The 14,846-nt window shown below is 40.2% G+C and overlaps 1 protein-coding gene across 18 annotated transcripts in view; it reads right to left on the bottom strand.

The window, feature by feature from the left end:
* The window catches only part of WASHC2A (WASH complex subunit 2A), a 63,106-nt gene that overhangs the window by 25,651 nt on the left and 22,609 nt on the right, over nucleotides 1-14,846 (bottom strand). For 13 of the 18 annotated variants that reach the window (XM_057505770.1, XM_057505768.1, XM_057505774.1 and 10 more), the window contains 10 exons: nucleotides 13,982-14,029; nucleotides 11,609-11,719; nucleotides 10,973-11,060; nucleotides 9,578-9,693; nucleotides 9,052-9,109; nucleotides 7,972-8,031; nucleotides 7,429-7,602; nucleotides 5,571-5,698; nucleotides 4,432-4,518; nucleotides 1,196-1,297 (listed from right to left, as the gene is read on the bottom strand). In XM_057505770.1, coding sequence (XP_057361753.1) covers nucleotides 1,196-1,297; nucleotides 4,432-4,518; nucleotides 5,571-5,698; nucleotides 7,429-7,602; nucleotides 7,972-8,031; nucleotides 9,052-9,109; nucleotides 9,578-9,693; nucleotides 10,973-11,060; nucleotides 11,609-11,719; nucleotides 13,982-14,029 — 972 coding nt within the window. Of the gene's footprint in view, nucleotides 1-1,195; nucleotides 1,298-4,431; nucleotides 4,519-5,570; nucleotides 5,699-7,428; nucleotides 7,603-7,971; nucleotides 8,032-9,051; nucleotides 9,110-9,577; nucleotides 9,694-10,339; nucleotides 10,409-10,972; nucleotides 11,061-11,608; nucleotides 11,720-13,695; nucleotides 13,952-13,981; nucleotides 14,030-14,846 lie in introns of those variants that run through there. The other 5 variants (XM_057505771.1, XM_057505778.1, XM_057505785.1 and 2 more) reach the window with 4 other exon arrangements.

Genomic DNA, 14,846 nt, shown 5'->3' with positions numbered 1-14,846 from the left:
GGAGGACCTGCAGCCTATGTGGGCAGCAGAGCCCCACAGGCCCCTGCAGCAGACAGCAACTTGCACCATTCTTTCTATGAATTAGAAACTGGAGCAACAGACAGAAGAAGAGAAATAAAGAGCTTTCTCTAATCCCTTACATGTATTTAAAATAAAGACCCACACATGGAACAGAAGAAAGGAATGACTGTTTCTGGTTAATTTCAAAGAGACAATAAAACTGATGAAGTAGTTTACTAAATAACATCACTAGCCTACTAAAGAGCTGCTTCTAATAGGTTCAATGGCATTTGTCAATAATTGTATAGTCAAGCACCCCAAAAGTACCTTTTAAGGTACTTTCATTAAGGTAATGGAACCAAAATCATCACAGGGCCTGAGCCCAAGTTAGAGAAACACTCTTTAACAATATCCTAGGTGAATAGTCATGAAATGTAAAGATTCAAAAAAAGGCAGGCTTTAAGGAGAGTGTGGGAAGATAGGAAAGGCCATGAGAAAATGAACTGGCATCCAATGGGGATACTAATGATAGGAACTAACCTTTACTCTGCATCTACTAGTGCCAGGTTCTGTGCCCAAAACACTGTACATCAGCTGTTTAAGCTGTCACAAAATCCTATATATTACTACACCATATGAGATTCAGAAAAGTGAAGTTGCTGGTCCAAGGTCCCTAAATTGCAAGTGGAAGAGCTGGGATATGCACACAGGGGTCTGACGCAAAGCCCATGAGCTAAGCCACTGCACAACGCTGCATGGAGGGAAGGTCTGTTTTGTCTTCTTCCTGATTTCTTTCCCCACTTTGCTCTCATTCACGGTGGAAAGAAAAGCAAGGTGAGATATAGCCTTCTCCACTCCACTCTCACTTTACCCAAGACATTCTTGTATCACTGGGTTTAAGAGAATTACAAAGTATTCTTTTTATCCTCTTAAAGGCAGATTTCAAAAATGATATCTGGGTCAAGAATTCAATGTCCTGCCCACTGCACAGCCAACAGAACCTAGGAAGAGTCACTTAAGTTAAAAAACTTATGAAATAAATCCAAAATATCTTTGTTATATAAGCCTCAGATAGCGTGACTGCTTCTCTAGCACCTTGTTCTACTGAGTGAGCCTCTGGCTATAAAGCTACATCAGCAGTGGTTTTCTACTTATTAGAAAGTTGATGATCTTCTGTTGCAGTAACAGAGTTTACCTCTTCATCTTCATCATCGAAAAATGAGGCTGACATTGGGGGTTTGCTGGGCAGGAGAGATGCATCTTTCGGCTTACTCACATTTTGAGAAGAAAACAAATCCTGTTGGATCAAGATTAAAGTTCTCAGTTAGCAAGATGTATTGGTTTTGAGTACCAGTCAGATATGAAACTCTAAAGACTATGACATAATGGCCAGGTCTAGGTCCCTGTCAAAGAGGGATGCTGGTAGGTTCAAGCTTAGGTCCTTTACTTTCCCTAATAAAACTTTTCCTTTTTTAAAATAAAATTTAAAAAACAGAGAAGCTGGCTGAGACAGACCTTGAGGTCCATGCTTCCGGCTGTATGCAACAGAAATACTTCTATATGAGAAGGGAGAGACCCACATGAACTCCAGGGGGTCTCATTGGGACTCAGAGTTTTCTACATTCCCACTTGGATGGCTTAAGGTGGAGGAAATTTTCCAGTCAATCTTCTATCAGACTAAAAAGAATGAGAATGACTTCCTTTTCCTTGTCTACAAAGATATTAAATTCAGTAACAGAAATAGAGGCTACATTCCCAAAATGCTGGATGTTACGATTTTGTTTTACTAACACTCCTCTGCCCTTTTATAAGAGTATGCTATCTCTTTCAAATCAACAAAAATTTTTATTTTAAAATATTTGATATTTCCGATTGAACTATAGCTAGGAGATGTTGCAAAGTAGAGAAAGACCTGGTAGACTCTGAAGAAATTTTCAAAATGCTATAAAGGATCAACCTATAAAGCAAAGAAAGATCTGCAAATTTAGCTCCATGAATCAGAAACAAAAATAGGAGGACTATTCTCTCCCGAAGAAAAACTTCAATACACAAGAGCCAGACAATTAACTAGGATAAGAACATAATTTCTAAGTGCTCTTTGGAAAATATTTCTTACTATGGAATCAGTCTACTCTCCAAATACAGCCTAATGAAATCACTAATTGAAAAGAGCTCCTTTCAGCCCAGTGGTTTTTTGCCTGGGCCTCACGGAGTTTCATGGGCCTGTTCAGGTGTAAGAGGTCACACGGGCGGACTCCAGGCTTCTCATGCTTCTCCTGCATTTTACACATTGGCAAGATTTCACTTAGGAAAATGGTTCTACTGCTTTAATAAGTCAATGAATGAATGAATAATAAACAAACAAAACAAGTTTAACTTCACGGTTTTGGACCTTTGACATTAATCTTCTTTGGTGTAATAAAAAAAGGCTTTTCCGTTACCTCAAACAAGTTTCCAAAATGATTTCACAGAGCAAGTTTTAACTCCACACTTGAGATACAGAGGCAGGAGTGAAACAAACAAACAAAAATCAACCCTTGTCTAAAGTTTTCTCTCCTAGACTGCATTGGTTTTACCTCTCCTTGACCAAGTACTCCAACAGCATCCAAAAAAAAACAGTCTATGATAATACTCATGGGACAAAGCCTTTGGTGATGGTATTAAGACCTGTCCACAAATTCTTTTACACTCTACCATAATGAGGTGGAGTCTGTGCTGCCTGCCCTTGGACCAGGGCAGGTCTTTGTGACAGCCCTGACCACAGAGTGTGGCAGCAATGATAACGCTCACTTCGGAGGCCGGGTTACAGAAAGCAATACAGCTTCCGTGCAGCTAATGTGGGAATCTTACTTTGAAGCCCTGGGCCACCATGTGAGAATACAGCTTTCCCGAAGCTGCCATGCTGAGAGACCACAGAGAGACAAACGGGGTGCCCCAAGAGTCCCAGCTGTTTGAGTCTTTCCTATGCAGGCACCAGATATGTGGGTGAGACAACTCTCAGCCTGGCCACCTTCAGACTGGAACTGTATGAGAAACCCTAAGTAAAAAAGTACTTAGCTGAGTCCTTCTAGAACCTTAAAAGGTAATAAAACTTACTGGTATTTTAAGCCTCTAAGTTTTGGTGTATTATTTCATAGTATTAAGTAACTGAAACACCTTTTAAGTCTGAAATTGGTGCATGTTTGTTTGTTTTAATATAGTTGACAACTACTTGATGACTTACCAGGTGCCAAGCACCAGTCTAGATGTTAGGGGTATAAGCAGAAAACAAAACTGCTTGCCCTCACAGAGCTTATTCTAGCCAAGGCAATGAACAAGTAAGGTGACAATGAGCATGTTGACATGAAATGTCACATGGCAGTACATACTGTGGAGAACAATAAAGCAGAAAAGCGGGCTAAGCAGTGTGTGGTGTGTGCTGGCAGGCTTGCTATCATGCAAAGGGTCATTGGGGGAAGCCTCATAGGGTACTGGAAAAAAGTGAGGAAGCAAGCCATCCAGATTCTGGAAAGTGTATTTCCAGAGGGAGGGATAGGAGACGGAGGTGGAGGTGGGGAGTGCGGGGGCTTAATGATGAGGAAGTGAGAGTGTGGGTTAAGACCAGAGTCTGAGGTCCCAGTTTGCAGTGCTCATGTGTCACTAGTTTGCTTTAAGTGGGCTTTTTCATTCCTATCTTCTGTACACTGGCTGTTAATAAAAAAATAAGCCTCAAAAGGCTTTATTTACATCAATGGCAATCACTCTGTTCCAAAGAGCTGTGTGTTCATCCTGGCTGTTAGTGCAAAGTAACCAGAAAGCTTGACCCAGGGTTCACGGCTTCTTGAAATTACACGTAAACTTCTGCTATGTCCACATATCTTTCTGTGCGTGGGACTTATTACTGCTCACTACCTTCTCAGACAGACAGGCTTCGAACCCCTAAATACCTAGCTGAAAATTATCTCCAAAGGGATGTGGGCCTGTGGGAGTCAGACAAGTCAGTGACACTTTTGGAAACCAGTACTGTTCCACTGGAAGGGTACTTCAGGCAGATGCCAGCCCACAAACCGACACTGGTTACGAGAGAAAAGGCTATGCTGAAATATGTCACTAAGCCTGCTATTTAGTGCTACTAAAAAAGGAAGTAGTGTGCTGATTTCCATTCTGGTACAAGCACCTCACTGTACTGTTGGTCAACAAACAGCCTTAAATTTGAACATCCTGAGCAGAATGTTTTCCTCCTAGGACATAAACTGGATTCAAACCCAACAGTGAGAAGTACTACATACATAATGCTTTCTAAAGGCCATGTGTTCAAGACAATATTTTCAAAGAAGGAACTAAAGTCTTTAATAAAGTCTTGCATCTTTCTGACAAAATCCTGATTCAGAAACAGTTTCTTAAGTCATATCAAAGGACTAATTCCCAGAACTAAGAAAAAGAATTTCTTACCTCAGAGTCCTCCTCATCTGAAAATAAGCCTTTCTGAGTCTTTGTTTCTGATGAGAGCTTGAGATTTTTGCTGGAAGATATGGCAATCTTTGAAGAAAAAAAAAATGAGAGAGTTAAATAAGACACCTGGAAACAAGGGTACATTCAATCATTCATTTAGAAAGTGTAAGCAGTCTCTGCTAGGATAAGGCACCAGGCCATGCACCAGGGCAAAGGAGATGCTGTGGACATGTATCAAGTGTGTACAAAGAATAATACAAAAGGACAAGTATCATAAGAAAGAATTTAAAATTTGGTATATAGGAAAGAGAGAAGAAAAAGTTCATTGATAAAGTAAATTTCTTAGGACAGACAAGGCCTGGACTTGGGAGATGGTACAAGCAAGAACATTCTCTGCAGGGGCAGCTGTGTGTGAGAAGAGAAAACTAAGGTGAAGCAGCGGGTGGGTACATCAGGTGGATCAGAAAGTAGGACAGACCGCCCACCTGACACACAAATGGGCACAAATGGGACACACGTGACTGAAGTCAGCAAGGGTGGACAGCCCTAGGATCCTGCCAGGGTGTGAGTGCTGAGACCTAGGTGGCTGGCAGCGAGAAGGTCAGGATATCATGGAGAGGACAGGACACAAGATGTGCTTTAGAAAGATCAAGCTGTGCAGGGCAGCAAGGGAAGGGAGAGCAGCCAGAAGAGCTTAAAGACAAATGCGGACACATCCCACCGGCCAAATCCAGGGCATTTAGAGTATAAAAAAGATGACGACACTCATGGACTCTAGAATGTCGGCTGAATGGAGAACCCATGATCCTATTCCTATAGTATATTAAAAGAGTGGTAGAGGAGGAAGAGAACGCCAGGTAAGAAACATGAAGAAATGAAAGAATTAAAAAAGCATTCTTTTGCACCCCCCAACACGGTCAGACAAATGCTATCAATGGAGGGTAAAACCAATGAGCAAGCAAAATACAACTACTGAGCCTGAGTGGTAGTTCTGTGGGCGCTCACTGTACTTTTCTTTCAATTTTCTGTGTTTGAACATTACACACACAAAAGGAAACAATACTTCCCTCTGAGTTCCAAATGAATTAACAAGATGCCCGGAATCAATACTCCTGTGTTTAGTCTTCCCGCACGCTCACCTTTTTTTTTGCTCTTGCTTGGTGTTCATCTGTCTGATTCACAGTAGCTTCTGGCAAAGCCACTGCTTTGTCTTTGAACAGATATCCTTCCTCATCATCAAAGATATTGGCAATGGATGTGACTTTTTCTTTAGAAAGACACCAGAGCATAAAATTACATGAAGGTCAAAAATGCCTCCACAAAATCCAGACAAAAAAACTCTTCCCAAACAATAAACAGAAAGTGTGTTATTTTTTTACAAGCTTGAAGAAATATTATGTGAACTAAACTGGAATTTTTCAAAGACCACAACAGCAGCTCAAATGAAACACGGGACAGACTGCTTAATCATCTGGCTCCCACGCCACGCTTACGAGTAGCTTGGACTGGCTTAAAAGGCAAAGAGACACCTATAAGAGAAAAATACCATTTGAGAGTCAACCACTCTAGGACTCTGAGATGTGAAGGTTGTCCCCTGCTTTTTTTAAAGTCAAATTATACAGAGGCACATAAAAGCAAATACTGGAAACACCCCTGTAGCTCTACCTGCCCATCCAAACATGACGGCCATCAGGGACAGTTTGATATACATGCTTTTAACTTCCCCAAAGCATATACTAACGTTTATTAACTTTAGTTATTCACAAGTAAGGTTATAAATGATAACATAATTTGCATTTTCCACTTAATGTACATGGGGAATCTTCCCGTGCCAAAATTTTAGCCTTCATCCTTTGTAAAAGCTTCACAAAATTTCAGAGTGGAGGGACCACAATTTACCCTCTGATGAAATACTGGGCAGTTCCCAACCTTTAACTACCATAGCACTATTGCACCAAGTGAGGACTGTGGCACTGAAACGAGGACAATGACTCATGAAAGTTCCAGGAGAGCAAGAACTGTCAACTTATTCATGATTCCAAATCAGTTCTCAATGATATCCACTAAGTGAAAAGCTCCAGGCCAAGAGATGCACTATTGCCTTTATTTACAATCACCTCATCTTGTCGGCCTACATTTGCCTGTATTATGTCTGTATTTATACTCTTTCTAAAATAACGAGGTATTATTTCCCTCATGTTTCTGCTTCTGTCCTTCCTTCCCTCACCTGCCTCTCAGTGCATCCTGGTCCATCTCGTCCAACTTTTCTCAAGTTGCTGGAAATCCTGTGCACATTAGTGGTCTACCTTTTTCTGGAAAAGCACCCAATGGACCCAAGCCTTGCTCTTCCAAGTGCCATCCACAGAGCAGCAATCTCTGCCCACCAGAGAAGTCGTTAGAACATAGAATTCCCAGTACCAACCCACACCCACTGAATCTGAATCTTTGACAAGAGTCCTGGGAGAGTCACCCACACATGAAAGAACAGCTGGTTTAGAGGAGTGACTTTTATGAGCACACTGGCTTAACCGTGAAAAGAGAGGAGAGTGCCACAGGGACCAAGGGGCTGGAATCCTTGTCATATTAAGAAAAGGTCAAGGTTACCTGGGCTTTCTGTTCTGGCACAGAGAACAGCTAGCATGTGACCTTCTGCTCAAATATTTTACTAAGGGCTGCTAGAACAAAGTGTAATGAACATTTTCCTGTAATTCCAAAGGTCAGAACTAGAAACTTTGAGCAGCAGACATTACAGGGGAACAGATTTCAGCTCTCTCTAAAAGAAAGAATCCTAGTGATTGGTTTCCAAAGCAAAAAAAGATTGGCTCATAAAACAGAGACCTCCAGGGCACCGTAACTATTTAGGTGGAGATGAGACTGCTCTGAGCGAGGAGGGGTTCTGCACTGCACAAGCTACAGAACCAGAGGAGCATTCTGTCCTTTTTAGGTTGACGTTCTTCTTCTGGCTACATTCCCAAAAAAAGAGGCAGAAGCAGGTACCTGTCATGGAAGACTTGCTAGATGATGCTGCAAAAAAGGTGTTGTCGTCATCAGTATCATCAAAGAGGCCAGTGGGCGCTGCAAGGTATGGGCTTTGCCCTGCGGTGGGCTGCTCGTGCTTCTGGGGTTCCTTCAGTGACGGAGCAGAGGTGGCACCAAACACATCAGTGTCCCCTGTGGGTGGAGGGACAGGACAGCCACAACTGTGAGCCAGTGTGGGTGGGCCTCCTGACTTTACAGAAAAAAAAACCAGTATCACCCACCAAGAACTTTGTTTCGGTTCATCCACAAAACCATTAAAAGAACCCAATAGCCCCTATCCTTCTGTGCTACAGAATCACCTGGTCAGTGGAACACTAAAAAGTCCAAGGCCACTGGTTTCTAAGAGAATATGAACTAATGCCAGTAAACAAGCTCTTTCTGTAGGCAGTCAGATGCCCTTGGAAGCTCCTCATGCTCTCAAGCCACGTCTTAGCTAATGAAACTTTAAAAATGACCCAACACACTTAGATGGTTTTAAAAAACAAACCCTAAGTTCGATACCTAAAAATACCGAAACAGCTCCTGCTGGGATTTTCTTTGCAGGTATTGAGGATGAAGATGCTAAGGTGAGAAAGAAAAAGAAAATCATTTCAACAGAAAATGACTCATTAAATGCACTTGCCTGAAATATGTACAACACAATACATAGCTAACAGGAGACCTTTTTAAACAAATTTTTCCTCTAGAGCCATTTAAAAATTCCTCAGCTTACTTAGTTTTCTCTACTGATGTCATGACTTTTTTCTTAGTCCTAATACAATTTAATCTGTGATTCCCATGCAAGATCACTCTGACTCTGATCAACAATAGCGGTGGGGTTTGCAGCGGAGGCCAAGGAAGGTGCAGAGCACAGATGTGGGAGGCGGGGTATGCGCAAGCAGGCTCCTCAATCAACTCTATCCATTCTGATTTGATGAGAATGAGCAGGTAAAAGAGAGCAGCTAGAAATCTGAGACATCAGTGAAAAAAAATGAAGACAGTTAACAGGAAATAGGGAAACGAGGCAAGTCACTGGTGCCAGAAAGTGGAGAGCATGGCCTGCAGGACAGTCAAGTCAGCCAGCATCAAAGCAAGTACAAAATCTGACGACTCATGGCCTGGGGAGGTAAGGTCACTTAAAAGAACTAATTCTCAATTCACCAGAACTAACACAGAACTAATGGAATAAATATTACCAGCTGTTTCTTTTTTAATGTGTGCTCCAAGGATGATTCTGATGCACACTGGACTGGGGATTTACTGATCTCCAACTTACATGGAACTTTAGAAATGTTTAAATTAAACAATTACATAAAATATCCTCAACACCACTATAGAGTACTTTTCGTTTGACTTTGTATGAGTTCTAAGAAAGAAGCAAAACTGATGTGAATCTACAGTTGGTGCTTTTTGCTTTTCTGCAAGACATGGATTAGTGAAGATGAACTGCTTTTAACTAGACCAAGGCAAACACAACAGCTTCCTGCCTAACTAAGAAGCAAGGCCTGGGAACAGCCTCAGGGGTTCTATCTCCTAGCGAGAGGTAAGCAGTTTTGGAAATCTGTTCAGGAAGAAGCAGAGTCAGCCCCAGTCCAAGCTCACCTGCATTAATGGAGGCTCGAGCTTCCTGATCCTGAGGCGCTTCCGTGAAGAGGTCGCTCTGCTCATAAGAAGGTACACGACACAGATTTCAAAACAGCACAGGACATGGTAGCTGCACTTGATTTCTAAAGAAAAGATCCTTGTAAAGTGTAAAGATATATATTTACTGTTCTGCCAGAAAACCAGTTCCAAAGTTAAGACTATGGCAAAATCAGACCTTAAATAATCTGGTCTGTCCAGGAGTTAAATACAAACATGGAAGAAGAATGACAGATGAGAAATGCCTAATCAAGAAAATTATTTACTACTTATACTCTCACATCCTCTTCCCACCTCACAAAGGGTATCAGGATACACTGTTTTTCACTTTGTGATTCTTAGTTTAAAATGTCTCAAAATACGGAAGTAGAAGTAACTTCTAACTAAGAAGCCATTTTTTCCTGCCAATGGACCAAAGTGCATTTCTTCCCTGTGGACCCATGACAAAGCTTTGGAGAGCTTCACTGCTTACCACCAACTCACCTACCTCTTCCTCCCCATCAAAAAGTCCCTTCCCTCCACTGAACAGGCCGCCTCTGGAGCCAAATGGTGAGAAGTCTTCATCAGTCAGCTTGGGGGGCACAAAGAAGTTATCGCCTTCATCTAGCAAACAGAAAGAAAGCTTTGCAGGGAGGGATAAAGATGGGTATTGGCAGCCAGAAATTTCACAACAGAAACTCATTCAACAGTCCACCAAATCCCTTAAAAGGCTCTGTGGGTTCCCATCCTCAAGTCTGTAATGTCTGGAGCAGGAGGAATTCCACGGGTATTCCCACCATCTAGATTTACCCCTTTTTTAAAACTAGTAAATATATGGGGGTTTTTTTTCCAAATAATTCAAGACCTACCCCACCAAGAACTTGAAGAAAGAAAGGGCAGACTGAAGAGACATTTATGTACTGACACAGTCACAAGCAGGATCATAGTGGATGCTCTGGTTTACTATGAAAGCACCTAACATATTCTTTACTGAGAACAAATGCTAGAGATCCCTAGTTTCTATACTTCTAAAGAATTCTGGAAAGATAACTAATGGTTGCTACATCTATTAATTCAGATTTTACAGTATTTCTAATACATACCCACATCTCCTCCCAGCAACCCAAAGCATGCTTTTAAATGCTTTGGAAACATGAATGGCAAAAGACCCAATCTGTCAGCACTTATAGAGGTACTTTATGAATTACAACAACCATGTGCCTGAGTTCAGTGCCTCCCAAAATAGCAGACTGGAGAGAAGAGGCCTAACCATCTGAGGGAGTTCTTTCCTTCTTCTCTTTTACTGTCTCCCGAGGTTTTGCTTCTCCTGGAGACAAGACTTGAGGAATAGTTCACAGTTTTAACCATATTCAGTCTACCCTCGGTGTTTACCCACTGCTTCTTTACACACAGGCCTGTCATCCTCATGGCTCCTAATCTTAGAGCAAGACATCAACTTTGTATCTCAATAGTGCCTCTTTCCAAGGCAGAAAGCTTCAGCTTACATCCTAAGGTATGTGCATACCAGGACTGCACCTGCTGAAAAGAATTATTCTGACATCTCTTTACCCTCTTAAATCACTAGTATATACTATATAGTATATTTTTATGTAGTCAAAAGATAAAAGTAAATATTAAGCAAGAGAGTCTTAATCTGGACCCCATGGTTCTCTGTGACATCTATCAGTCCCCTGAAATTGCATACAAAATGTGCATATGTACATTTTTCTTCAGAGTTCCTCAGTGTTCAGTTATCAAAGAGTCTAGAAACCAAAAAAAGAATAAGAACTACAGTTTAAGCCTCTCATGCCTCAGTAAATTAAACAGAGAAGTCTATCCTCCGTAAAGCCCAGCAGAGGGTCTTGCACTTCCCCACCACCATTAACTCATCTCAGTGGCTTACTTATCTGCTCCTCTTCTTTCTGGCTCCAGGCACCCCCATTGATTCTAGCAGCCAGCTCATCAGCAAACGATGTAGGTCTACTTTTTGTCTATCAGCAGAAATAATCAAAATAATCACTTTTGGTGACATACAAATTAATACAGTTTACTTCCAGACACCTAACAAAATTATGTAAAAAACAGCAAATAAATTGAACTGATGAGAAACAGGGTTTAACTAACTGAATGTAAACAGATGCACCCTATACAGGTCACCAAGAAGCAGGACTCGGTGGTCCTTCAAAGGAAGATGCTCCTTATTTCCCTACCTTGTTAATACTTCACTTTAATACTTGAAGAGCTAGATAAGAAAGCTTCCATAAAGCACTTGGGGTGGGGGGAGGAGGGACTTTAGGGTTTTAAAACTCTGGAACTGAATGCATTTTGAATTATGTGACTTGTAAAATTTTAACATTTGGAAGAAAAAGTAGTATTTGTAAAGCAGCCTGGGATTCTCAACCATTATTTTCAAAAGTGTAAATGAAATGACAAGTATGCAAAGTGAGAGAGTTATAAACATAAATCACAATAAGGAAATGAGGCCTAGGTACCATTTCTAAAACCTTGGCACGAGATAGCAAATACCAATCTTTCTTACAGGTCTAGTATTTTCTTCAGTGTCCTCAGTATCTTCCTCCTCCTTCTCAGAGTCAGCAAAAATGTCACAACCATCGTCCTCCTCCTCTTCATCACTCATCTGTGCAGTGTGCTAAGAGTATAAACCACCATGTTAGAACAATTAGATAAGGTCACCAAGCTGAAAAGAGATACTGCCGTTCCGCTTTGAAGGCAAAATGGTAAGCAGCTTGTTAAATGATGATGATAAAGCAGAAGTTATAAAGCAGTCAATGTGCTGGAACAAGTTAACACTCAAGGCTTAATTTCAGTGCAAGAAGAGCAAAATATTAAATACTAACAATGTCCATCACTAGAGAAATGAATAAACTAAATAGGGTTTTATCTTAATAAGAATGCTAAGTTAAAAGTAATAAGCTGTAACAACCGGAGGGACCATCCAAAGCACTGAGGAAAATAAATGCTGTTGGGAAACCCGGTGTGCCACCCGGCCCACTCCACCATTTCTATGGACACAGCTGTATTTGTAGAAGCAAAGAAAAACACTTGGAAATAGATACTCTCAGATCACACCACCAGGCACCCCTGGAGAGTGAGAAGATGAGGATTAGAAGGCTCAAACTAAGCTTAACGGTTAAGTTCTAGCTTTTATAAAAACAACTACTGATATGGATAATTTGTATAGAACAATTCTTTTAATGTTAAAATCAATAAACCATCAGGCACTATGCTAAAGCACTTTATTAACTAATTCAATCCTTAGAACTTTGAGGTTAGCTGTGGCACACAAAAACAGTGTCTCTTTCAATACAAAAGGTTAAGCTGATACTTTTTTTAATCACTATATTGTATTGTTTGAAAAACTGTTTGAATCTATGGATCTCAGTAATAAATTCCATAGAAATAAATATCCTTTAAAGAAGAATTAAGATTATAGAGACTAGCAACATCTGTAAATACAACTGGAAAAAATATAAGTACCAACCAAAAAGTACTAAATCCTTCATTTGACAGTTGAAAATGTTTGTGAAAAATTATTTCCTAATTAGGAAGCTGAAATGCAAAATTAGGGTGACCTCAATACAGTAGTTCCCCCCTTACCCAATTTCACGTTTGCAGTTTAAGTTACCCATGGTCAACCATGTTCTGGGACTAAATGATTCTCCTATGAATCAACAGATCAATAGTAGCCTCACGCTAGATCACAATGCCTAAGCCATTCATCTCACTTCATCTCATCATGTAGGCATTTTATCATCTCACATCATCACAAGAAGGTACAGTAAAGTAAGATATTTTGAGAGAAAGAGACTACATCCACATAACTTTCATTAGAGTATATGGTTATGATTGTTCAATTTTATTAGTTGTTACTCTCTTACTGTGCCTAATTTATAAACTGTACTGTAAGTACGGACATATAGGAAAAGAACATAGGGTTCAGTACTATCCATGGTTTAAGGCACACTGAGTACTATTTGCAGTTTCCCCCATTCAGACTGGGAGTCCTGGAACATGTCACCCGTGGATAAGGGAGGATTACTGTATACCACTGTACATATACTATGGTAGCAAAAATCATAATCCCAGCAATGATGATATTGTAGGAAAATCATTACACATGATCTATAATCTGGAATGTCCACCAGATAATAGTATCAAGAGCCTTTAATGTAACTCTACACCACCTTATTCTTAAGGCAACAGTTCACATAAGCAAAGGGTTTTTATGTGTGAAAAGACTAGATGTAGCATTCTCTCAAAAATAAAATCCCCAAAATAAACTGTTTTCCATTTACATTTAGGGACTATGACAGCATCATTTTATCAGTATTCTTAGAATACAGAAGTTTGCAAAGGAAATTACAAAGACAATAACAAGGAAACCCTTATGATATGTAGGAAATATGATAGTAGAAAATAAACTATGCATATTATGAAAAGATGTTTCATAGATACCTTAGAAAGGTATACAAAAATTAAGACAACTATGCTAAGGCAGTAGGATTAGAAGATTTTCATCTTTTGAGTGTTCCTAACATTACTGCTCTATTGTCTCTATTTTTAAACAGGGGAGGAAGATTCATGTGAAAAATTCAGTTTGGGTACCTGGGTCTTCTTTCAGAGGCTTTGTTTCCCAATTTTGCTTTTTAAATTTTTTGCTTCTCAAGAAAAAAGAAAATAAAACATAAAGCAAAACTGGAGAAATATGTAGTGGGGGGTACTGAGCCTTAGCCTAAAAACATGAAATGCTTGAAGGAAAATTAGTTGTAAACAGGGATAAATGCTTACTTTCCCATAAGCCATTCAAAAGTTAATTCTAGCATGTATTTAGAATGTATGTTACATTTCAAGTAAATTTCAAAGTCAAATCACTTCAATACATGAAGCTTACCCGGTTTTGATCATTGTCACTACGGTTGGCAAAATCTTCATCTGACTCCTTTAGGAGAAAAAAGCTTTGTTGTTAATGTTAGGCAGGAAAATAGATATGAGTGGGATGGAAAGAGAGAAGGTCAGTAAAACCCCCTAGAAAGGACTCAATTAATCGGTTAAAACTAGAAAGACAGAAAAGACTGAGTTAATGAGTTAATCAGTTAAAGCTCAAAAGGTCAGAAGCAACTTGGCCTGGAATGTTTGAATATTCCCCAGATAAAGAGAAATATCTGAGCACAGCCCATGTTCTTCATTGTGCCATTGTAAGATTTACTCTAGCCTGCTAAAAGGCCCACCTATAAACAGCATAATAAAGGCAGGGAGATACCACCTTAAAGCCAAAATTGCATTTTGAAAAAATCCAGGAAGTTAAAAGAAAAATTCTTAACATACTCTTTAGCAAACAACAAACAAATAACTCTGTCCACCTTGGAGGAAGGTGCAGACAGTCTTGATTGATGTGCTCCCAAAACAGGAAGCTGCTATCCGGGGAGGGAAGTAAAGCAGTAAATTTCTTGTTAAGCTAGTTTTGCAGAATTACCTAGAGGACTGATGAGAAACTTAATGTGTCATCAAAGATACTTGAGACCACTTAATAAGTCCACACCCCAGACCTTTGTCACATTCCTGAAATCCTTAAAAGGGGGAACCCCCAACCTTTCAGTGCTCCTCTCTCTGAGGTCACCCACACTTAGAGTGCGTAACTAACTTTTCCCAACCTTTCAGGGAGCTCCTCTCTCTCTGAGGTTGCCTTTACTTTCTAAGGAACTTTAAAATCAAACTTTTACTCTGCTTCACTACTGTGTCTCTGCCCTTCAATTCTT

This window comes from Manis pentadactyla, chromosome 8, assembly GCF_030020395.1.
Source record: "Manis pentadactyla isolate mManPen7 chromosome 8, mManPen7.hap1, whole genome shotgun sequence".
In the NCBI taxonomy this organism is placed as follows: domain Eukaryota; kingdom Metazoa; phylum Chordata; class Mammalia; order Pholidota; family Manidae; genus Manis; species Manis pentadactyla.
This window is presented reverse-complemented; position numbering and strand designations above follow the sequence as displayed.